The sequence below is a fragment of the Cibotium barometz genome, chromosome 12 (genome assembly GCF_041138505.1).
Source record: "Cibotium barometz isolate CiBa-2024 chromosome 12, ASM4113850v1, whole genome shotgun sequence".
Classification (NCBI taxonomy): Eukaryota; Viridiplantae; Streptophyta; class Polypodiopsida; order Cyatheales; family Cibotiaceae; genus Cibotium; species Cibotium barometz.
This window is the reverse complement of record NC_141057.1, coordinates 22,445,564-22,470,561: the sequence shown is the minus strand read 5'-3', so window position 1 is coordinate 22,470,561 and position 24,998 is coordinate 22,445,564. Positions and strand designations below refer to the sequence as shown.

General features: G+C 40.2%; 1 protein-coding gene across 4 annotated transcripts in view; it reads left to right on the top strand.

Annotated features, from left to right (window-relative positions):
* The window catches only part of LOC147633182 (agamous-like MADS-box protein AGL11), a 55,475-nt gene extending 45,692 nt beyond the window's left edge, over positions 1–9,783 (top strand). For all 4 annotated transcript variants that reach the window (XM_086806201.1, XM_086806198.1, XM_086806200.1 and 1 more), the window contains exons 4-8: positions 8,580–8,641; positions 8,925–9,024; positions 9,100–9,141; positions 9,265–9,306; positions 9,422–9,783. In XM_086806201.1, the coding sequence (XP_086662327.1) occupies positions 8,580–8,641; positions 8,925–9,024; positions 9,100–9,141; positions 9,265–9,306; positions 9,422–9,577 (402 nt within the window). In that variant the 3' untranslated portion in view covers positions 9,578–9,783. The remainder of the gene's footprint in view (positions 1–8,579; positions 8,642–8,924; positions 9,025–9,099; positions 9,142–9,264; positions 9,307–9,421) is intronic.
* The last annotated feature ends 15,215 nt before the right edge of the window (positions 9,784–24,998 follow it).

The window sequence follows — 24,998 nt, the reverse complement described above, 5'->3', positions numbered from 1 at the left end:
TGGCAAAAGATTGTTACAAAAAGCAGAATGATGTCAGGAATGGAAGACCACAACATGGAAATTATGCATCTACTAGTAACAATGATGGGAGTTCAAATCATCTTTTTGCAATGAAGCACATTATGGGGACGATGGATTCTCAGAATGCTGGAGATGAGTCATGGTATATGGATTCGGGTGCCTCAAACCACATGACATGTCATGGTGAGTGGTTTGAGAAGATGCAACCATTGGATACAAATGGTTATGTGGTCACAGGAGATGATACTCAGCATCTTATAACACATGTTGGCAGTGAGCCTTTGAGGATGCATGATGGAAATGTGAAGAATATGTCAAAAGTGCTATATGTACCATCCATTACAAAGAATTTGGCATCAGTAGGCCAAATGGTTGAGCAGGGACTACAAGTAAGATTCAATGAGAATGGCTGTTTTGTGGAAGACTTTAAGCATGGCTGTAGATTGGTTGCCAAGGGCAAGAAGGAAGGAAGGTTGTTCAAATTGGATGCAGGCATACCAGAATTGAGCTTAGCCATGTTTTCAAAGAGCAATGGGATTGTGCAGGATATTGATATGTGGCACAAGAGGATTGGACATGTCAATATACAAAGATTAAAGAACATGCAAACAAGAGGCATTGTCAGTGGATTGCCTAGATTCAAATATGATGGACATATGCATGTGTGTGAAGCCTGTCAGTTTGGAAAGCAGGCAAGGTTGAGGTTTCCTAGAGAAGGAAATATGAGTAACAGGCCACTTGAGATAGTACACAGTGATGTATGGGGTCCTGCACAAAACCCATCTATTAAAGGCAGTCTATACTATGTGACGTTTATAGATGATTTCAGCAGGATGACATGGATATACTTTCTGAGAGAGAAGAGTGAAGTGTTGGAAAAGTTCATGGATTTCAAGGCTCTTGTAGAAAAGCAATATGGCTGTTGGATTAAATGTTTGAGAACAGATGGAGGTGGTGAATACACCTCAAAAGCTTTTGAGCATTTCTTGCGGAAGCATGGAATAAGAAGACAGTTGACTTGCACGTATACATCTCAGCAGAATGGTGTGGCTGAGAGAAAGAATCGAGTCATATGTGAAGTGGCAAGGGCAATGCTCAATGAAAAGAGCATGCCAGATTACTATTGGGCAGAAGGGTGTGCTACTGCAGTGTATATCCTGAACAAAACACCTACAGCAGCCATTCATGGAAGCACGCCAGAGATGCGGCTTACAGGTTACAGGCCAGACATTGGACATCTTAAAGTATTTGGATGCGTAGCTTATGTCCATGTGCCTGACGAAAGAAGATAGAAGTTGGATCCTAAGGCAGAGAAATGTGTATTTGTTGGATATGCACAGGATCGAAAGGCCTACAAATGTTATAACCCTCAAACTAGACAAGTAGTCATCTCACGAGATGTGGTGTTTGATGAGCTTGCTAGTTGGTACAAAGCAAAAGATGAGGGAGTCATTGACTCACTTGAAGCAGATGTGCCTGTGAACTTGCCACAAGCAAGTTCTAGTTCTACTACTATGTCTGGGCCAGCAGCAGAAGCTGAGAGTAGCAGTGTACGTCTATGGTCAGGACGTTTGAGGCATGAGAGTGTGAGCACTGGGAGTAGTGCTCTGGATAAAGGCAAGAAGAAAGTTGAAGGAATTGGAATCACAGGTTATGAGTCATCTAGTTCTGAGAGTTTGGATGAGGAGCTCGGCATACCTGTTTTACGCACACCTGGTGCTAGGCAGGACAGATATGTGCCATCACATGCTAGAGTTACAGGTGTACAGAGTGACCCGCATGCATTGCGGAGATCCCAGAGAGTCAGATATCCAGTTGAAAGATTGACATATCGAGATTTTTCTATGCACTATGCATACATGACATCTATGGTAAAGCATGTGGAACCTACATGCTATACAGAGGCTATTGGAGAGCATGTATGGGAGAAAGCCATGGATGAAGAGATGGATGCTTTGGACAAAAATGATACATGGGAATTGGCTGAGTTACCTCAAGGAAAGAATGCAATTGGTTGCAAATGGGTGTATAAGGTAAAGTGCAAGTCAGATGGCAGCCTAGAGAGACATAAGGCAAGGCTGGTCGCTAAAGGATATGCACAAACTTATGGTCTTGATTATGATGAAACTTTCAGCCCAGTGGCTAAGATGGCTACAGTGAGGTCTATCATTGCACTAGCAGCACAAAAAGGTTGGGCTTTACATCAAATGGATGTAAAAAATGCTTTCTTGAATGGTGAACTACAAGAAGAGGTGTACATGAAACAGCCAGAAGGATATGTACATCCAAAATATCCTACTTTTGTTTGCAGGTTAAAGAAAGCAATCTATGGTTTGAAGCAAGCACCTCGTGCTTGGAGTGACAAGATCAGAGTCCTCGTAAACCTCACTTGGATGCTGTGAGACGTATTCTGAGATACGTCAAAACTACCGTGCATTATGGTCTTTTCTATGAGGCAGGAAAAGACATGCATGCCTATGGATATACAGATGCAGATTGGGCCGGTAGTGCATATGACAGGCGGTCTACCAGTGGCTATGTTTTCAGCCTTGGTAGTGGAGCTGTGAGTTGGAGCAGTAAAAAGCAACCTACAATTGCTTTATCTACCACAGAGGCAGAGTATCGTGGAGCAGCCATAGCTGCATGTGAGGCTATGTGGTTGAAGAAGTTGCTAGATGATGTCAGGTTACAGAGTGATATGAGAGTTGTCATTCATTGTGACAACATGAGTAGTATTCGGCTTGCTAGCAACCTAGTTTATCATGCCAAGACCAAACATATTGAGGTCCACTATCACTTCATCAGAGAGAAAGTGCTAGATGGGCATGTTGATTTGACATATGTACAGACAGATGAGCAGGTTGCAGATATCTTTACCAAAGCACTTGGTAAGGATAAGTTCGAGTATTTCCGTACTAGATTGGGAGTCCTAGAGATGGACATGTCGAGCTTGAGGGGGAGTGTTGAAATGTCAAGCTCGTATATAGCTGGAGGATAGCACATGGGTGCTGACAGAGTGACGGTATGGTAGATAGATATCGTGTGGTGTGTTTATGACCGCGTCCAGCTGGTCATGTGTGGTGTGGACATTACATTAGGTTTACTTTGTAGTGTGGACATAACACTATGTTGTGTTCTCTTTTGTGTGTGTGAGAGAGATGATGACTATGGCTTCTCTCCTTCTTTATGATTGAAGGATATGGATTAGGGTTTGCTTCTCTTATGTGTGCTCCCTCCTGCTTCTGTTTTTTATCAGAAGCTTGAAAACTCAAAAATGGAAAAGATAAATAAAAAAATGAAGAAGTATTCACCTACTTATTGCTGCCTGCGGGATTATGGTTAATGCATGTGACATGTGGTAGCATCTTGATTCTTACTAGCATACAAGTGCAGGCCGTGATCACGTCTACTACCATTACTGTGATCACATCAACAATGGCTATAATCATGGCAAACAATAGTAGGCGATATCACGGTTCCAATCATGTCAAGTGAGATGCATCTGAATAAAACTTAATTCAAGCACAAGCTATCACAACACGTCTTGAGGGCTTAATATATTTTAGTTTTGGTTCATTTTCTATGGCATGATTCTATAGGGTTCAAAGTCACGGCCGTGATTTATGTAGAATCACAGTGATAGGAATGTGAGTTTATGAACATGTGAGGTTGGAGAGTGGAAGATGATGCACTGTAGGAGTAATTTATGGCTTCCAAGATGGGAGCCAAAATCATCGGCGTGATTCTATAAAATCATGATGGTGAATCCGATTGAATTGTGAGTGAAGTGATTTCTACAGGGTTGTTAGTAGTGTTAGAACTCAATTAGTAAGTTAGTCCTCCGGAGCTTGTACTACAAGATCGCCATTATATTTAGTAGCTTGATACTCCATTGGTTCAATCCATCGGGATAAAGATCTCAATGTATAAGGAGTGTGTTGATATAACACTTATAGTTCTTCTATGGAACATAACAACTCTTACTTCATCCATTGAATCAACCAATCCATAGAATCTATAGTAGGTTCTTGTGTGAACATGTCTTGTTTGGACATGTGTTCGTGTGTGCATGCTACGATAGCTTTGCCCTTGAGACAGAGAATTATGTAGTTCACCTATTTTACCCCAATTTGATTGGCATCTTGTGTGATGTCACGTTGTAAAGGTATTTGTGGCTTTTGTCTAGCTTCTTATAGCTTCCCAGTCACCTCTTCAATGGGCACCAATTTGTGTGGCCACTTGAGTTAGTTTTTTGACTTGGTATATTTTTTGGCACCCACATCTTTTTTGATACTTGGTTTGGGAGGGTTGATTTTCTAATAGGGATCTAGTTTTGCCTTTCCTATCCTTTCCAAATCTTTTTAGCTGGCTTTGATGTAGTTGTTTGGGTGATTGGTGGTGGTCAATGACAAGGTTATTACATACATGGCTTTACTTCATTCTTTATTGTTTAGGTACCCATATCTTTCTGATCCTTTCATAGTATCCATGTGCCCTTAGCACTCATTTGGAAACCTAACATTGATGTGAACATGAGGACTCTAGCTCTTAAAGCTTTATTGTGAGTTGGTACTATTATCCTTGCTTGACACATTGGCATCCTTTCTTTGGGGTAATCGTGGTGCGTCTAGAGAGAGGGAAGACATAATAACATCCTAGGTGGCTATGCATAAGATATGTGAAGCATGCCAACTTGGTAAGCAGGCCAAACATGCTTTCCCACATGAAAAGCATGTCAGTGTGCAAGGCCATTGGATGTCATACATCCAGATATATGGGGACCAACCAAGACTTCAACAATTGCAAGTTGCAGGTACTATGTTATATTCATTGATGACCACACTAGGAGAGTGTGGGTTTATTTCATGAAGGAGAAAAGTGAGGTGTTTTCTCACTTTCAGAGATTGAAAGCCTTGGTCAAGAAGGAAAAAGGCATGCAAATAAAATGCCTAAGATAAGATGGTGGGGGAGAATTTTTCTCCAATGAGTTCAGTGATATCTTGAGAAAGCAGGGAATCAAGAGGCAGCTTACGTGCAGGTACACTCTGTAAAACAGAATGGTGTTGCATAAAGGAAAAACAGGCACATTGTAGAAATGGCACGTGTCTTGATAGCTGAAAAGAATATGCCACATTACTTTTGGGCAGAAGCAGTAGCAATTGTTGTGTACATTATGAATAGAACACCCATTGCAGCTGTTTATGGTATGACTCCTGAACATAAGTTTACATGCATAAGATCGGATGGTCTCACTTGAAAGTGTTTTGGTGTATTGCATATGTACATGTTCCTGATGAGGTGAGAACAAAGTTGGATCCAAAGGCAGAGAAATGCATCTTCATTGTGGTTATGCTATGTACCAAAAAGGTTATAAATGTTATAACTCTACCACTCGTGAGATGCGAGTAAGCAGAGATGTTGTCTTCGATGAGATGAGTAGCTGGTATGTACCAGTAGTGAAGGCAATAGAAGATGCAGATGTAAGAAGTGATGATGTTACATCACATGTAAAGCAGAAATCACTGGTGAGTGGACCTGGGGAGTCCTCGAGCAGCAATCACTGGTGAGTGGACCTAGGGAGTCCTCGAGTAGTGGATCCCACATTAGCCCATGGTCAGGCAAGTTGAGAAATGACACAGGTACACATGTATCACAGAAAGGGAAGGAAAAAGGTAGATCAACCGGTAAATGCCGCAACACCATTCTCCCACTAAAATCTCCTTCAGAGAGTTTCCTCTTTTTGGTAGTGTTGACCTGACTTTCCCGAACACAAACATTCTTTTCTTGTCCCACCTGGCGATGGTTGTTTCCAAGGTCTTTCCAGATGGCTTGGTGATTTCAAGTTTCCTAGGGGTGTGGTCCTTTGTGTCTTCCACCTTCTCTCTTTTGGCTTCCTTGAGATACGGCCCGATCTTGGTTTTGGTGCTAGACCTCGTGAGCTTGCCGATTTGGTTTATGGAACATAACTTCCACCCATGCCACCAGTGTGCCAGCCTCTGTAGCTTTGACCATCCCAAAAGCCTTTCTAGACATTTTATAGGGTTTGTGTGTAAGGTTGATCATCTCCACTATAAACCTTATCTACTTTTGTCTGTCCTCATCAGCATTTCCTGTTATCTTGTATTCCTTTGCCTTTGCCTTTCCTTCTAGTGGGCTAAACACTGTGATGAGATCTTCATCTTTTGCTAGCTTGATTTTGATCTCCCCCTATACTAGAAAGCAAAATAATTTTAATACATACATGGCCGTGAACTTCTTTCTCTCCCCTGAGGAGAGCATGATGATGTTGGAGCATTGAAGCTGCCCCAATTGTTTACTTGCCCTGAAATTGTGTTGCAAAACTTCCCAAGGCAGGTTTGCAAATTCCTTTAGGTCCATCTTCTCCAGCCATTCTACATGCATGTCTGCCTCTTTGTATAAGCTGGATGGGAAGCCCTTGTACCATGGAAAGAGTGGAAGAACAAACCAATGTCATGGGGCTTTACTATCCAACCACACTCGGGAGCATAAAACATCTCAATCAAGAAGCCAATATGCCATGACCTAGCTCACAATTTCATCCGAAAGGTGTGTCACTCACCTCATGAATACTTATGCTTATATTCTCATAAGAGACGATGTTGCTGCACAACCACATTCCAAATCTCCACTCTGCCTGCACTCCAATGGAAGCTCGACCCTCCTCTCACTCAATCTCTCTCTCTCACACATACACTCATGCATACACAATGAGTATATAACATCTTTAATTGAATTAGGAAATAAAGACACAAGAGAGAAAGAGAGTAGAGAAGAAGGGCATTCTATTAGCTCCATAAGAGAATGATTGGTGAGAATACAAATTTATTCTTGTCTTGGCTCCCAGCCTTCACACCTTGGTCGATCGATTTTCTTGTTCTTCTTAGATTTTGCTACCGAGGCCACTAATAGTTGCTTAAAAACATGTTGGTTTTGGGTTTGTAGGCAAATGATAGCATGAAAATATTTGTGACCTAGATTTTTTAGAATCTGCCTTTGAGTTTGATTACTTATCCCAATCATGTTTAGGGGTGTAAAGATGGGTCCTATCTTTGGGCTTGTCACCACAATATTTTTGGAGTACTCCTTAATCCATTGATAGTGGTAACATATTGAAGAGGCATTCTTTTAGCTGTGATGTTAATGTCTGAGTCCCTTCCCATTGTAGCAAGTTGGTAAATTGGCTTGACTCCCCCTCTCCCATCCACTACAGGATGAAGTTTTGTGGGGTCCTCAAATGGTTGGGGGTGGATTTGATATCTACCTCATATTCTTGGTAATTTAATAGGTTCCTCAAAGCTTACTTGATTCAGAGGTGTCACCCTTGGTGTCACCCTTGATTCAGAGGTATCACCCTTGGTGGAGGAGGTTGTGGTCCCAAGACAGGTGGAGGTAATGGCATAATGGGTGCATGGCGTATGCCCTTTCATAAGAGTTGTTGCATGGGATGTTGAACCATTTCTTGATTTGTTACAAGACCGAGGGCTATCGTTTGTTGCATTGCCAGAAATGCTAGATATGGTCTTGTTGTATTGGCAATAGCCTATAGGCATATTCAAAAATCTCGGGCTTTGTGACTATAGCGCCCACAAAAGCTATAGTTACCATTGTAAACGAGCTCTTAAAATTGAAAATTTGCTAGTGGTATGTCCCTAACGGCAAATGGAACACCAATGTAGCTCTCTCCTTGGATACATGTGCGCATTGCTCAAAGCTTTGGTAACCTTCATTTCCTCTTATAGTCTTTTGAGAAGTGAGTCCAAGTCATTTCTACTAGAGTATTACCTTTAGCTACAGGTTTTGCAGTGGTAGTGCTACAACCGCTAGTTGACACAACAAACTTAGAATTTGAAGCTTTTACTCCCTTTATCATCAAGTTATCCTCAAGTTGGATGACATTAGCCGTGACGTCCTCCCAGGTGGTGATACCTCTAATTACCAAACCATTATGGATATGTTTATGTTTAAGCCTATGGATAAATGGATGGAGCACTTGACTGTTGGAAAAGTACTCATGTACAGCACAACAAGAGTTGAAATGCGGTAATAAAATCTCTCACTAACTCATCTTCTTCTCTCTCAGCTTTGTGCAACTATGAAGCCATACTCCACAAAGCTCCCTCACACACAAACTGCTTTAGCAATAACCTTCAAAGCCTAATAAAGTTTAGACGTTCTTCAACTCTCACTGTCTGATACCAATCATCAGCCTTGCCATCTACTGTAAGGCTAAATGTGTTGATCTTTGCAAGATCATCCCTCTCACCACATAAGGCCTCGTAAACTTGATCAAAGACCTCGAGTTCTAGGATCGCTGACGTCTCCATTGAACTTGTGTGTAGGCTTCCCGATTTGTGCAACCTTCCCAGAGCTACTCTATCCGTTATCTCTCATGACGTGTCCTATACTTTTAGCCACAGCTCTCCCCAGTGCTTGACTTCAAAGACGACTTTTACAACATGTCTTGACTTTGGCAAATTTGGTCTTCACACTTAACAATTGGTAAGACCACTAATAACCAATAATGTTGTGTTGTTTAGTATTGGAGGCATAAGGCTGTGCGAATGAAGAACCAACTAGAAGTCCTAGAAGAAATGCACAGGTAAGAACACTTTTCCTGCATTGAATATATGCTTGTGCCAAATTTGTGTTGGAGGCATGAGGCTGTGCGAATGAAGAACCAACTAGAAGTCCTAGAAGAAATGCACAGGTAAGAACACTTTTCCTGCATTGAATATATGCTTGTGCCAAATTTGTCACCTCAAATGCTTGTAAGCATTTCATGGTAGCTTGTGTCGTATCGCATGACTTGAAGTATGTATACAGCGTATATACTATCGAAGCAGTATACTAAATTTTCTCTGTTTTTTTCTCGATTTTTAAAGAAATATGTCAGGTGAGAATCTAGACAAATTGCAGATTAGGAGCTTGCAAAAACTTGAAAACAAACTTCAAAATGGCCTATCTCGTGTGAGAGAAAGAAAGGTAATTGTCGATACTTTGTTAAATGAATACGACATTTCTATCCTAAACTAAATACATTTTTTTTTTCCTGAACAGACACAACTGCTCATGCAACAAGTTGAAGATTTGCGTACAGAGGTGCGTGTTTCATGCATTTTTCTTTTTCTGTAGGATAGATATTTTACAAACTAATTTTGTAATACGATAAGAACACACATAACAAAGAGCTTAAATGGGTTTTGGATTGGTAATTACATTCAGGAGAACTTGCTTCGAGCGCAGAATGAATCCCTAAGATCCAAGGTAATCAAACCCCAAGGCTCAATATAGCTTTTATCGCACTAACTTTGTTGATTAATGAACTGCACGCCCAAACCGCGCCTTAATTCGGGTGATTACTGACATAATCGTCATTTAGTTGGCTGAGATTCATGCATGGCAAGCGCCTGCTGGTGTGTCTACGACAACAGGCCCCATAGACAGGGTGAGTGCAGCTAAGGCGTCCTCAAAGGAAGAAGAATCAAGCATCATGAGTGTTGCTGAAACCACCCTTCAGCTGGGTTACTCTTCCTAGATAATAAGGATGATTATTGCGGATGAAACCACCCTTCATGCAAACCAAATGTGCGTATATATATATCTTGCTCCGGCAAGAAATCAAAAACTTTCATAAAATCTCTGTATCAAAAACTCTCTTCTGAACAAATTGGTTTATGTAAAGAAAAGTGTGAGACCATGCACGATGGCGCGTATAATGAACATGACCTAATTTCCTAAAAACTTCTACACAAAAACAGGTCTTAAAAGAATATCGTGTTGAGGTCGTGTGTAAGGCTCGTTGTTATCAACAAGGGTTCTAAGGTGCCCACCATAACTATTCCGAGAGCCTAGCCCAACCTCGCTTGTTTAAAAATCTATCAAATAGTTTGTATGCCACTCTTGGTTAGGCACAACCGTTGCTTTGCTAATCCCCAACCTCCATGTACACAATCTTCAAAAGGCCACACTATCCACAATCTTCAACCTCTAGCGACAATATCCATGAGCAAGGAAAGTTACGCATTGTTGTCACAGTTTTTTGAAATGGTAATACATGACCAAGAAATCCATGATTGGCTAAGTGTGAGCAACATGGAGATGTTGGACTTAAATGAGAACTACCCATTGGCCCTCCAACTTGGTCACGGGGGCAAGCATACAAGAGAAAAGACTATTATCCCCAGCATGGCCTCTTGATCATGATGCATACATACATCACATCATCTTTGTTGGTCACGGGGGCAAGCATTATACAAGCAAAATTGTATGAGCAATACAACCGATGGGAAAAAAGAGTCCATCTCTTTAAAAACATTAGTGAACTTTAATGACAAAATATGACATATTTCACAAGAAAACCGTGGCATAAGTTTCTCCATCTTGCAAAGCAATAAGATAGATCATTTGAAGTGCCGAAAAGACGTGAGCAGACATGTTGTACCAAGACACAGTTGTTAAAAGACACTTGCTTAAAACAAGGTGTGTGTAGACAATATTTGGATAATACAATTATCAAAACATATGTGCTATGTTCTCCATCACACATGGCCTAAGATCATTGCTTTCTCCATCTTGCATGTCAATACACCAACCATCTCATTATTTACAACATCAAACATAACCTTCATCCTTCCATCTCATTGTAAGAAGGCAACCCAATTATCAAACGATACACGATTCATAGCCTTAACATGTGTGGTCAAACTTAATGTACAATGCACGATTCTCAAAAGATAGTTGATCTATAGTCCTAACATGTATGCCAATACCAAATTTATCTAGGACAATTATCAAAAGATAGATCATTTGAAGTGCCAACAAGATGTGAGAAGACAAAACGTAGCTACTGCAGTTGTTAAAAGACATATGCTTCGTGGCAAAAACAAGGTGTGTGTAGACCAAATTTGGTTGATAAAACTATCATTTCAAACAATACAATGTTGGTCTTTCCAATACAATGTTTTTTGGTCCTCGAGTATGATCAATGTCATTCCCACAGAACCACACATATTGGATCTTCTCGACACCTAATGCAACTTGAACAAAGCCTTGAAAACAAGGACCTGGGACACCTAATAACCCAACTATTCCTTTTTTATCAATCAAATCATTGCATTTTTTTCCCTTGTTGCGCAGGTATCTAACCTCACTTCCTGGATTGGTCCTTGGAATAGCCCACCTTGTTGGGTGAATGTCAATTTCAGTCCCTGATCTCTTTTGTTTCTCTCTTTGGGATGGCTTAGGCCGTCTTACCCTTCGAGTCACATACTCATACTCTGGATGATGTGAGTCTCCATCCTTGATGGGAGTATGGATGCTTTGATTGTTGCAAAAGGGTTGTCATAAGATCACCTTGACAAGCATTATACAAAGAGATATACTTTACTCCATCATTTGATGTCAAGTAGCTACCATGCACAGACATTGCCAAGTTTGTTCTTGGCACCAAAAACTTCTCATTGGTCTCGATTGCCTATTGACAAGAGAACCACACACAATATCTTTATCAACAAGCATAACAAGTACACATTTTTTAATCTAGAAGTTTAAAAATTCTAGAAATTACTATTACCAAGCCATCGTTCATACCTTGATCATGTATTCACCCTAATGTGCCACTCTCACATGCCACCATACTAGCCATGTCTCTAACATGGATAGCTTTGGCTTGTCAGCATGTCCTTGTCTCAACCAAGCTCGTAAAGAATCTAATTATATCTCAGTAGCTTCTTTTGATGGTGAGACTTCCACCGTCGGCATCTTGATTTAAACTCTTCCTGACTGTGTGGCAGAATGCATTTTTTGTAGTGTTGTTGTAAGATTTATTCCCAATGAAATAAGCAAGATCTTTCCGCACCCGTCATCCCATTGTTGGGGCCACCATTGTAGACCATGCCAGTTTGCCTGGGCCTTATCAGCCATGAATCCTCTAAATTTTAGCTTCTCGTATCCCTCCTTCTCCATCACATTGTTAAGAAGGTTCCAAAATAGGGTCTGAGCTTCTGTATCCTCGACCTTAAAATCACCAATCGCTATGGTTTGCATTTCTTGAACATATGGATTGTAGATATTGCAAGCCATTGTAGTCCAGTCATGCATCCTCTTCACAAAATTAAAAAAAATCCAATAGCTACCTAGCTTACCTCCTGGTCTCATTTTTTTAACAAGCTCTGCACCATTTCTAGGGCTTGAGTGAACATCTTAAACACATGGCACCTATCAAACCCTGAGAATTACAATTGTCCTAGAAACACCATGCTTTGGAAATAATCAAATATTAAATTCTTCTTGAGCTTGAAAATAGCATCATAATCTCCCATTGATTGACCTTCCTCCACTTGGGCTTCCTTTCTCCACCTTGATAGTTCTCACTTGTCTAATATAGGTGCTAACTTTACTAGTAAGTCATTGATTTCTTTGTCTCAAGGTTTGGCATCATTCTCATGCTTCCCAAATAGTGTTGACTGCATCGCAATCTCGTTAGCTAACTTTTGCTGCATTGATCTTGGTCTTCCACTAAAATCTTTTGACACCATCTCTTTCACTCTACTCTGAATCTCAACAAAATCTCGTCTAGTCACTCCTTCAGCAACAAGGTGCATGTGACAGCCAAAATGTATAATCCCCCTATTGACTCCTTTACAAGTATTCTCATTTAGAGAACAAAAGATAAGCTTTCATGAGCACTCAACAATATAAGTGGGTGGACAAGAGACAAAAAAGCTTTTTAGAGACCCAAATTTATTAGTTTTGCTACCAAAGGGACATACTTTGGCCAAACGACCCACCCAATGCAACTCATTTCTTTGTTTTGATTAAGGCAAAAACTAAAGTGACTTCTTCATTAGATGAGGAGACTTTAAATAGGCTGAAGTACAAAAGGATTAAGGAGGAGATTAGGATCTAATCCTAATCAAGATGCTTATCACTTGCCTAGAAGTGAGCACCCAAAGCCTAGAATAGAGAGCAAGAAGTAGAGATTCTCCACTAAGGCATATAAAAATGCTGAAAATAGGACCATCCAAAAAGGAGTTACTAACCCTTAGAGAAATAATCTACTAAGGTCCAAATCTAAAATCAAGCTACTAGACCTTAGAGAAATAGTCTACTAAGGTCCACTACTAAAGCCATGTAGAGGGGCCATAAATTCCAATACCCTCCCTGGACCTCAACATGGCCTGAAAATAAGACAAGAGCATCCAAGAAGTGTGAAGGAATACCAAAATACCCTTCCATGTTCCAAACACTATGGGACTAACTAAAAAGATTTACCCTCCTAGGAAGCAAAAACGTTGTAACATGAGCTACATCATGTGGTGCTCAGAGGTAACCATACAAAAGTCCCACTACTACTACTAAGAGAGTTACATGAGCTACATCATGTGGTGCTCAGAGGTAACATACAAAAGTCCCACTACTACTACTAAGAAAGTTACATGAGCTACATCATGTGGTGCTCAGAGGTAACATACATCAAAAAAGACTTCAAAAAGCCCAATCAGAATCAACAGAAGCAAAATTTGCTTCTTCTTCCTTTGTAAAAACTTCTTTTTCCTCAACCAAGTGTGCTTTATCCTTCTTTTTAAAGCAAAAATTCTTTGAATGACCTTTAAGACCACAAAAACTGCATATCATCTTCAACCTGCATGTGTCGACTTGTGTCTTGACTTTCCACAATGGGAGCAGGATACTTTTGATTTGCCTACTACCATTGCATTGTCAACTTGAAAGAGACCTTCTTTGCCCATCTTTCTTTCTTCTTACAGGATAGAAGATTCTACCTTTTTCAAGATTAGATCTGGTACATTTTTTAAAGTGGTGATCAAGGTGCTGTAAGTGGAAGGTAAACTTTTAAGCAAAACAGCAATGACTATTTCATCTTTCATCAAAACTTCTCCTTCACCGGCAAGCTGATAGAGAAGGATTTTAGCCTTATTGAGGTGAGTTGAGAAACTTTCATTAGCTTGCATCATTATCCCAAAAAATTCTGTCATGAGGTTCATTAAGGTGCCTTTCCCTTTGGCGCCAAATAACTCCTCCAATGTATCCCATGCTACTTTGGAGGTGTTGCATGCACTAATATGATGAATGAAATTATCATCCATACTAAGCACTAGAAGGGCAAGTGCCTTTTCATCTTTAGTTATCCATTCTGCTTTCTCATCTTCTTTGTCTCTGCCGTTTGGACATTTGTTCTTACCATTGACAATATTCCAAAGTCCCTTCTTTATGAGAAGGAATTTTTCCTTGACTGACCAAGTAAAGAAATTAGTGCCATCAAACCTAGTAAGCCCTTTATCCTTGTGTTCTGACATACCAAAAAATGACTCACTCAAATAAATTACATGCATGGGAAATCAAAGTTGCCTTCCCCATATAAGTGTAATACTTTAAGATAGGATGATGGAATCTGAGAAGTGGGTTTGTTTTTGGCATGAACTTTGTTGATGGATTTGACTTTGGCTTTCTTCACGGCTTTAATATATTTGACATACTTTGCATTGTTGGACTCACATGAAGAAGGCATGTTGAGCTTACAAAAAAATAGTGATTAGTGTCCACTAATCACTCATTAGTGATTAAGTTCACTATTTTGAAAAACCAAAAAAAACTGGGCCACCTTGGAGTGAGAATGGATGCCTTTCACTAAACATTTTCAAAAAAGCTTCAACATGCTTCAATAGCTAATCATCACCCTAAATATTTGATTAAGCAAAGAAATCATTACTTAATCTATGTCTTGACCAAAGTGCCTTCAGGAAAACTTGGTATAGGGTCCAGATGTGATAGGAGTATTCACTTGAGGGGAGGTGTTGAAATATACAAGTGAATACGGTGTGTGCAGGAACAAGCCCTTGACAAGAGGTTGTAAAAGAGAACCTATAAATGTGAGAGAACCTATGGAAAGGTGAGAAGTATCTATTGGGAGAGAATAAAGGATAGCATGAGAAGATTTAGGAGGTGTGGAGATATTCTGGGAAAAGGTGGAGAGAATCAAGTAAAAGAGGTGGAGTGAATCAAGGACAAATCAGTGGGATTAGATGCTTTGATATAAACTCTATAAATTGAGGCATTGGCCTAATGAGAATTTGTTGGTTTTCGATTATCCATGCCTACATTAAGCTATCAATCAATTGCTCACTAATCATGTCAATTATCATCTAGTCTCTTTGTTAATGATGTTGATTCTAGCATTTGATCCACCATAGCTCATCACATTGCTGCAAATTTAACATCTCAGTGGTAGGTGTGGGACCTACGTGACACAATCAACCATGCCGCTCATTTTTAAAATATAGAAAATTACATATAAACATGTAAATAAATGACTATGAAAAAACTTAAGAAGTAATAAATGTGTAAATACCTCGACATCTGTCGTTGGTATCGATCGTGAGAATAATTGCACCATGTGCTAGATGCTCTCCGTGGTACCATCTGTCTTGGTATCGATCGTGAGAACAATTGCACCATGTGCTAGATGCTCTCCGTGGTATTATGTATGTCGATGCCAACCTAGGTGCCAAGAGCCTTGACCGTCAACATAGGCACAAGAGTTGACATAGGCACAAGGCTGATGGGGCTAGTGTAATCCACCTGCTTCCCTAAGATAAACTCCACATATAATTGCTTTGAAAAGTATATGGGAATCTGGCAGTTGTTCAGCATCCTCCCATATATGCGATAACATATCGACTGTAGATATGTGCCACCATACGAGGATGCGAACACCGTGAAATAATAAGGGGCTTTCCCGCCCCAAGCCTCAACCCACGACTATTTAGGAAAATATCTAAGTAGGCTCCATCCCTAATCAGACCAAGATCACATACCTGATGATATGTCAGGCCATGTGACACAGGAGCAGTGCGATGCTGGGCTATCCACTCATCTACATTAAACAATATCGTGAAGGCTACAAAGGGACGATAGCATCGCCTCCAAGTCTGCCATGATATGTAATGTAGATGGTGTGTCTCTAGTAGTGCTACCGATAGCCGCTAACTCGCTGTCTATCTCCGCGATGAGGTCCACAATAGATGAGTGGCCCTCCTCGCATGACTCCATGCTAAAATGTAAGCCTAACACAAATGGGCAGGTCAATGTGAAAGGCCAATGTGATAGGTCCAATGCTTAGTGCTAAGTTGCACTAATGAAGCTATAAAACAATGCTAATGAGCCCACTAATGCTAATCAAAATCAAGAGAGCATGGAGAATGAAAACGACTTGTGAGAATGAGGCGAAAAAAAAAACTTTCTGGTTTTATAACCTCGATCGAGGTTTGGTGACATGCACTTTAGGGTTTGCAAGATGTACGCTCTGGGTGTATGTACGATTTTAGGGTTAGTGAGACAAACGGCCAAGATACACATTTGATTTTAGGGTTGGTGAAGGATCGATGACTATAATTTGAATTAAGTATCTCATTCGAGGTACATGAATGGCTTAGATTTTGGGTCATTATCACGATCGAGGTATGTTTGGACGACCGAGAATCACTTCATACCTCGATCAAGATATTTAAATGTTTGGGATCGCATCTTCAAATGTGCTTGGATGGATGGGTCAAATTGTGTAGATGTATCTCGTTCGAGTTTTTTGAATGGCTTAGATTTCATCTTGTTATCTCGAATGAGATACTTGGATGGATGAGTTTACATCTCTATACCTCGGACGAGATATTTCAATGGTCGAGATTATATTTCAATATCTCGTTCGAGATATGTGGATAGTGGAGATGGCCTCATTGAATATGCTAAATGCACATCTGAGTGGGAGGTCCAAGGGGATCCATCGTGGCATTGATGTGGATCTGAGTGGCATGCATATCTCGATTGAGATAGTGTGGTAGCGGATACTGGTGACATGGATGGTGACTTGAAACTCGGATTTGCTGGTGTGGCGTTAGTTGGTATCTCGATCGAGATATGTCACTTTAGGCTCAAAAGGCACATGTCGTGTTTTAATTGATGGTAGTGATAACACCATCGAGGTACTCCGCCCAAGTTGCGTCGATGTCCCAATTTTAGAGAGAGTGAACAAAAGTGAGTACCCTCATCTTGTAACCATCCATAGACTGATTGTTTTTACTTATACAGATGTTGGCCTCAGACACAGAAGCTACACAGACCCTTGCGGTAACACCGACCAGTGCTATGGGATCCCCGGTGAGCGAGGAGAAAAGACCAACATGGGGGCCCGAAGATGAACTACCTGGGTCCATATGCCTAGGCCTTCCATGGTGCCATCATTAGCAAGATCCGCACTGCAATATCATAGCTCGGGGTGCCTCTCAAGATTCTGGAAGAGGAAGAAGTGAAAGATAAGTTGGAGAAGGTGGGCCTTGGCAGGATGGCACACAGGTTCGTCCTAGGAATATAGACATGGCGCTTTGTGTAGAATACATAAAGATGTATGACAAAGCCACCAAGAGAGGTACAATAACAAAAGCCGATGGCATCACAGAACAAGTCCTCATCACAAAATATCTAATCCGTGAAGCTTTGCAGCTCCCACCACCAGTCAAGATACATGCACATGCCTTTGACAAGATGCCTCTGGATGCCATGTTGAAGAAGATATCCTACAACTCTAATGGAGTTGAACATGAGAACATCATAGATGAAGCCACAGAGAAGGCATGCAGGGCTATGTCACTGATCATGCAGGGAAAGCTAGTGGACCGGTACAATAGGGTACCGCTGAACAGAATCACGAAGGTCCATGAAGAAAAGGAGCAGGACTGGGTATACTATATACACAAGGAGATGGAAAACTACCTTAAATCCCATCAATCAAAAATATGCAACCCGTACTTGATGACACATGAACTGAACCATGTGGCTAGAAGCCCCCTTCTAGAACCAGAACCAACAATTAGCACTTCTAACAGAGCAACCAACACTGACTGCAACAAGGATGCAAGAAGGACAAGCTATCCTCATGGAAACTAAGGCAATAATGAAGGATATCAAGAGAGGAAGAAAAAAGAAGACGGAAAGGAAGATGAGAGGTGTCATACTAGATGTGGCTGAGGAAACACAAAGGATTGAGCCTGTGAGCTCGCACAAGAGATTTAGGGTGAACTTCCTCCCAGGAGGTCAACCCAAACAAATACTATAGCTCCACTGTCTGTCTGCCTCTGCAAGCAGCTACCTGGTGGAAACCTACTTCGAATAGAGGGAAAGAGATGGAAATGCTCTTACCCATGTACCGCTTCTTTGCTTGTCTCTTGCTTACCTCTTGAGCTCTTCACCAGGCTCTGATACCATGAAAAGAAGTAGGGGGAGAGGGAGAGATTGAGCTCCTTGCAAGAAATTACCAAACACACACACACACACAGAGTGTAGACAAGCATAAGGGAGAGAGAGGTGGAGGGGTGAATTTTCTTTCTTCTTTTTTCTTCTTCTCTCAACACACATACAAAAGATAAGAGTACATACTATATGTGAAAAATACTCAACAAAAAAATACTAGGATTCTCTATAGTGTGAACCTATCTACATGAGCTAGCACTATAACTATGCCAGTCTCAATCCAAACATGGTTGTCGCATAGCCTGTCATCCCACTGGCCACATATCTCCCATAATCTCACCAACCATGCTAGTGGCGTAAGTGCGGGGCTTATCCCCCCTAGCGGGTCATCAATGTCTACTGCCACACGGGATGAGCTTGATATCTCAATAGGGGTGGGTCCTCCCCACATGCTTGCAAAGATTGGTCCCCATCGGGCATGTTTGGGTACGATTGTATGGGGAAGCCCCGGATTTTCCATGGCCTCTTAAGCACCAAGAGACTTGAAAAATCCGCACTGGGAATACTAACCCAAATATGCTCCGATGGGTACCAAACATTGCAAGCATGTGGGGGTGGATCCCCCCACATGCTTGCAAAGTTTAGTCCCCATCGGAGGATGTTTCGGTACGATGGTATGGGGAAGAGCGGGATTTTCCATGGCCTCTTAAGCACCAAGAGACATGAAAAATCCACATTGGGCCCTCATTACTAACCCAAATATTCTCTGATGGTGGTGACCAAAAATTTTAAGCATGTGGGGGTGGGTCTCCCCCACATGCTTCCAAAGTTTGGTCCCCATCGGAGTATGTTTGGGTATGATGGCATGGGGATTTTCAACAAACAATATGATAGCCAAAGTGTTAAAAAAATCAAAAAACCTTGAACATCAACTAAAATGTAATGATCCTCTATAATGAAAAATCTCATAATGATATAAACATCAAATTAGTACATCAGAATGTGAGCTTACCCAACTATTGTGGGTTTAGCCACTAACTCAAAAGATCAAGGCATAATGAAAATGAGCTATCCCAGTTAGTTTGAGGTTAGTCACTGCTAATAAATCTAAGTACAATGTAAGTGAGCTAACCCAGCTAGTTTGAGTTTAGTCACTACTATCACAACGGCAACCCAATCAAAACTGTCATCTCTGACTGTGCTGGTCGACGTGCGCGCGTCGAGGCTGCTGTGCAAGTCAAGGAGGCTGTGCCGACTACGAGGGTCATTGAATATCTGCGGGGAGGTCTGCCTCAAAGGAAGGATCATGAGCTGGTGCCTGTGTACTCGAGAGTTCACGAGTCCCATAAGCTGCTATAGCCCTCTCCCTCTCTCTACGTCATGCTACTGCAAGACGTCTCTATCTATAAACCCAAAATCTGTAATTAGCAATGGTACATGCCGGCCACTGTGCACGTGTAAGCTCCTCTACTACTGTAAGGACACATTGCTCACATGAGAAGTAGCATTGTTGCTAGCACCATCACCTGAGGTGCCACTAGGACTAGCACCACCCACACACTCATATGTTGTGATCTGGCTCTCATGAAGGCCTCCTTGGTATGCATCAAACTCGTGTGCACTCCACTTAATCTCTGGAGGCACCTCAGGCTCCTGATCTCTGTCACATCAGTAGCATCGAGTCCCAAGTCAACAGCTGAGGTAAAATCAAGAGGCCTGCCAGTCCCAGCATCTACTCAAGCGAAGCCTAGGTGAAGATCTTCAATGTCCAAAACTCTATATGTCGCTAGGTCAATGTGTGCGCATCAAGAGGGATATGCTGAGAAGCGTATTAGCTCCTGGTGGGTGATGCAAGACAAATGGAAAAAATGTCCACATCCCAGAGCATATCCTTCAGTACTGCGAATGTCCTTAAGACAGAGAGCACAGCAGGCATCACAGAGGAATGGTGGTGCATCCTAAGGGAGAGGTCATCGAAAAACCTTTGTAAACAAGCCGTGGATATAGAGGCAAGGCATTGCCACATCTGAGGATCTGCAAAACTCCCGAACATGTAGCATCAACTACTCTACCCTATGCTGTGCAATCCGCTCCATAATCATGTGCTACTCCACCTCAGCTCTAGAACTCTCTACCTCAGTCCGAGCCTACGCAAAAAGTAAAGCATACAAATAATTGATTAGTCTCTCTCATTAGGCCGTGCCTCTGCAGTAGCTACCTCTACCGTCCGCAATGCAGCTCTAAGGCAGTCAATCTCCGCTCTCGCCTCTACCAACTCCTGTGACCCGAGTCTCTCATGTTGAAATATACAAGTGAATAGAGTGTGTGCGGGAACAAGCCCTTGGCAAGAGGCTGTAAAAGAGAATCTATAAATGTGAGAGAACCTGTGAAAAGGTGAGAAGTATCTACTGGGAGAGAATAAAGGGTAGCATGAGAAGATTTAGGAGGTGTGGAGATATTCTTGGAAGAGGTGGAGAGAATCAAGCAAAAGAGGTGGAGTGAATCAAGGAGAAATCAGTGGGATTAGATGCTTGGATGTAAACTCTAGAAATTGAGGCATTGGCCTAATGAGAATTTACTGGTTTTTGATTATCCATGCCTACATTAAGCTATTAGTTAATTTCTCACTAATCACATCTTAATTATCATCTAATCTCTTTGTTAATGATGTTGATTCTAGCATTTGATCCACCATCGCTCACATCATCACATTGCTACAAATTTAACTTGGTATCAGAGACTAGCCTAGAATCCATCAATTTGTGCGCCCATTATCTTGCTAATCATCTGGCTAGTTAGGATTAGTAGATAATTAAGATTTTTACCGAGTCTTTTTCAAAGTAGCCTCTGTATCCCCACCTGGCTAATTAGGAGATTTTTAAGATTTAATGTATGAAGGGAGGAGCTCTCTCTCCCTTCATACATCAAATTAGCCCAAACCACTCTAGCCACACATAGCTATACCCATTGGGCTTCAACCCTTTCAATCAAAACGTCAAACTGCCAAGCGTTGCTGTAGAAATTCATGATTTTTCCAGTGCTAGTATGAGATCTCTGCTACTCCAGATGCAATGGCTCTAATTCCTCTTGGCCCTAGGGGTTTTCAAGGGTGCTCTACAAGGTGGTGAAGACAGTTTTTTATTTGATCAAGTCTATAGTGAGATCCAAGCTCTTCATAAAATCTACAGGTGACTGGTAAAACAGAGATTAAGCATTCAATGTTTGGTAAAATCTTATGTTTCTTGGCTTAATCCTCTACTAGAATCGTGTTAGAAAACATGGGAGCTCAAGGATGGATTGAGCGTGTAGTTACTAGTGTAGTTACTAACTGCATTTTGGCAACCAAAATCGCATTTCAGGCGCATTTTAGCTCTGTAAGTTTTCTGCAGACAGTCTGCAGAAGTGTCGAAAGTGACAGTTTTTGGCAGCATAGTGTTTCTATGCAAGTTTCGCACATATTGGTTTGTAAAAAGGGTTACATATTGTGCCTAACGAGATCTGTGGAGACTGCGTATGTATATGTGTGCAATTTAGTCAAAGAAAGATAAAGTACCGCAAAGTGGTTGCAGGTTTTCTGTGAGTGCAGAAATTTTCTACAGTTATTACCTTGTGCATAGTTGGGTTGTGTGCATGTCAAAATGAGTGACAGCTTATCACAGATTGTCAGTGTGAGAAACTCGACAAGAATAATTTCCAAGCATGGAAATTCAGAATGACAAACTTCCTCATGGGAAAAGGCTATTGAGAGTTTGTTTCAGGTGAAGAGAAGGAGCCAAAGCTTCCGGATGATAACCCAATTGCATAACAGGTAAAGTATTTCAAGACATGGCATGAAAAGGCAAGGAAAGTCATGTATTGGCTTTCAATCAGTGTTTCAGATTCTATGATTTGTTACATCCAAGATGCAGAGATGCCTAAAGATGCATGGGATACCTTAGTGAGCATGTATAGCTCAAATACTAAGGCACGGAAGATGCAGTTAAAGCAAGAGCTACAAAATGTGAAGAAGAACAACATGAGTATAAATGAGTATGCCGTGAAGATAAAGGGGATTGTGGATTCCCTAGGCTCTATTGGATTCACTACACATGATGATGATATGGTTGCCATTGCTTTGAATGGGGTTGGATGGGAATACAAGCCATTTCAGACATCCATTGCTATTAGGGAAAACTACCGTAACTTTCAGGATTTGATCGCATTGCTGATCAGTGAGGAGATGAGGCTAACTGAAGAGTCATTATCTACTAGTAAAAGCACGGAACATGCCTTCTACTCAAATTCATGTAAAGGTAGAGGTAGAGGTTGGTTAGGAGGCCGAGGCAAAGTATTAAGAAAATTACGTAACTAGAGATTGGTATTAGACCTTATAAAGATAAAAGTGATTTCTTAATTGCACCACTACACACTGATGATATCATGTTAGGCATCCACTTTTTTCATCAATTTAATCCTCAAATTGATTATGACATACAAATGATATGGATCACACATCAAAACCAAATTTTAACTCCTCATAGTGATGCCACACATGAACTTTTTCCACTACTATCACACATCAAGCCAAACGTTCTTTAAGGAATGAGACAAAGCTTACATGATATATGTGAATGAAATTGAAACGACTGATCATAGTTTATCACCTAGTCAACAACTTTTTTTAGTTCAATTCAAAGACTCTTTTGATGATGACCTACCCTAAGACTACTTGCATCTCATTCCAGAAGACCACACAATTCAGATTCTTCCTACTAGTAGTCAACCACCTCATATGGCACCTTATACACAAAATCAAATAAAATAAATCCAACAACAAATAGAAGAACTTTTAGACCGTGGACTCATACAACCTAGTAGTTCTCCTTTTGGTGCCCGAGTACTCTTAGTTTAGAAAAAGAACAAAACCTACCACGCGCATTAATTATATAACTTTGAATAAGATAACTGTTAAAAAAATATATCATATTCCTCGTTATTAATGACTTGGTAAATGAACTTGGAGGTGCATCTGTATTTAATAAGATAGATTTGAAATCTGCACATCATCAAGTTTGTATGCATACATCTAACATTTACAAGACTTCTTTTTGCACACTCTATCTGGACACTATGAATTTCTTGCTATGCCTTTTGGTCTTACAAATGCACAACATTTAGTACAATGATGAACAATATTTTCTTGAAACACCAGCACTTCATCAATTGTTTTCTTTGATGAAATTCTTGTTTTCAGTCAAAATGAAGAGCATTAAAACATCTTGCCTTTATCTTCAAACTTTTGAAAGAAAATTAATTATATGCTAATCGAGTTAAAGCATGGTTAGGTGGTACCACTTTTTTGCTTTAAAGTAGAAAAAAGATGACTGATTTTAGGGTTCCTATTATGGTTGCAAATTATAAATAATATTCTTCAAGGTACTTTTATGGACAAGAATCTTAAAAAGTACTACTCGTATTTCTAAATTTACCTAAAAATCTCTGAAACAAAATAAAAAGTAGTGTCAAAGACGCTGCTTTCTATACCACCTATCCATGCTTCACCCAATCTAGAGAAAAAATATTTCTTTTAAAAGGAAATCGAATATTTAGGTCGCATTGTCTCAGGCTAAAGGTATTAGAGTAGGTTCCAAAAAATTCCACACTATTAATACTTGGCCTACTCCAAAGAATAAAACTTAGGTTTGTTCTTTTTTAGGTATATGTAGTTATTACATAAAATTTGTTTATAAATTTTCTTTGATTGCATTACCCTTGACCATGCTTCTTTGTAAATAGATTGTCTTCCATTGGAGTGAATACCAACAAAAATCCTTCGACATGCTTAAGAATATTTTGACACATACACCTATCCTTCAATTACTTGATTTTTAAAGAACTTTCTTACTTGTAGTGGATCTAGCATTGGTGCAGTCCTTATGTAAGTCATAATTTAAACCCTCTCAAACTAAATACAACACTTATCATAAAGAACTTCTTGCTATTGTTCACCTACTTCGTATGTGGAAACATTATTTAATGAGTTCTCGATTTCTCATTAACACTAGTTTGGTAATAGGGGAAAAATGTGTCCATGGACATATTTATGTCCTCATTTACTGACCAACTTTATGGAATTATTTGGAACACATGGATACTAAAAATCAAAGGTTTCCTTTTTTCATATCTCATGAGGTACATAGTGAAGGAAAAGTGGCATTTTTTGGGATCATATTGCTTACCTTTAGGCTTTTCAATTCTAGATAAATTCAAAAGCCAAATTATAGTCATAATGCACAGCTGTTTGGACTATATTTGTATCAAAATCTTTAATTATCCAATTTCTCATTGCTTTCCAAAGTTTTTGGATGTGCATTACTTCACAAACAAATCTATGGTATAATAAAATCCATCTTAGGCTCAAAAATGAATTAGAAATCCAAGATTTAGGTCTTAATGAAAAATCTAAAAGTTTTAGTTGTCTCAAATTTTTTTGAGGATTTTTATAGCTAATCAAATAATCATAGACTAGAAACAAATCTTGTACACATGTTCTATAAAATGCTATGCTTTACTAATATATTTTATCAGAGCTAATCATATGTATACCTATCCTTTTAGGAACTTTGTTTTGGATGAAAATTTATAAATTTTGAACCATATTCATTAATATAAAATAAGAGACTACTTTGTGCATTTCTAAGTATCTCATAACAGTTTAA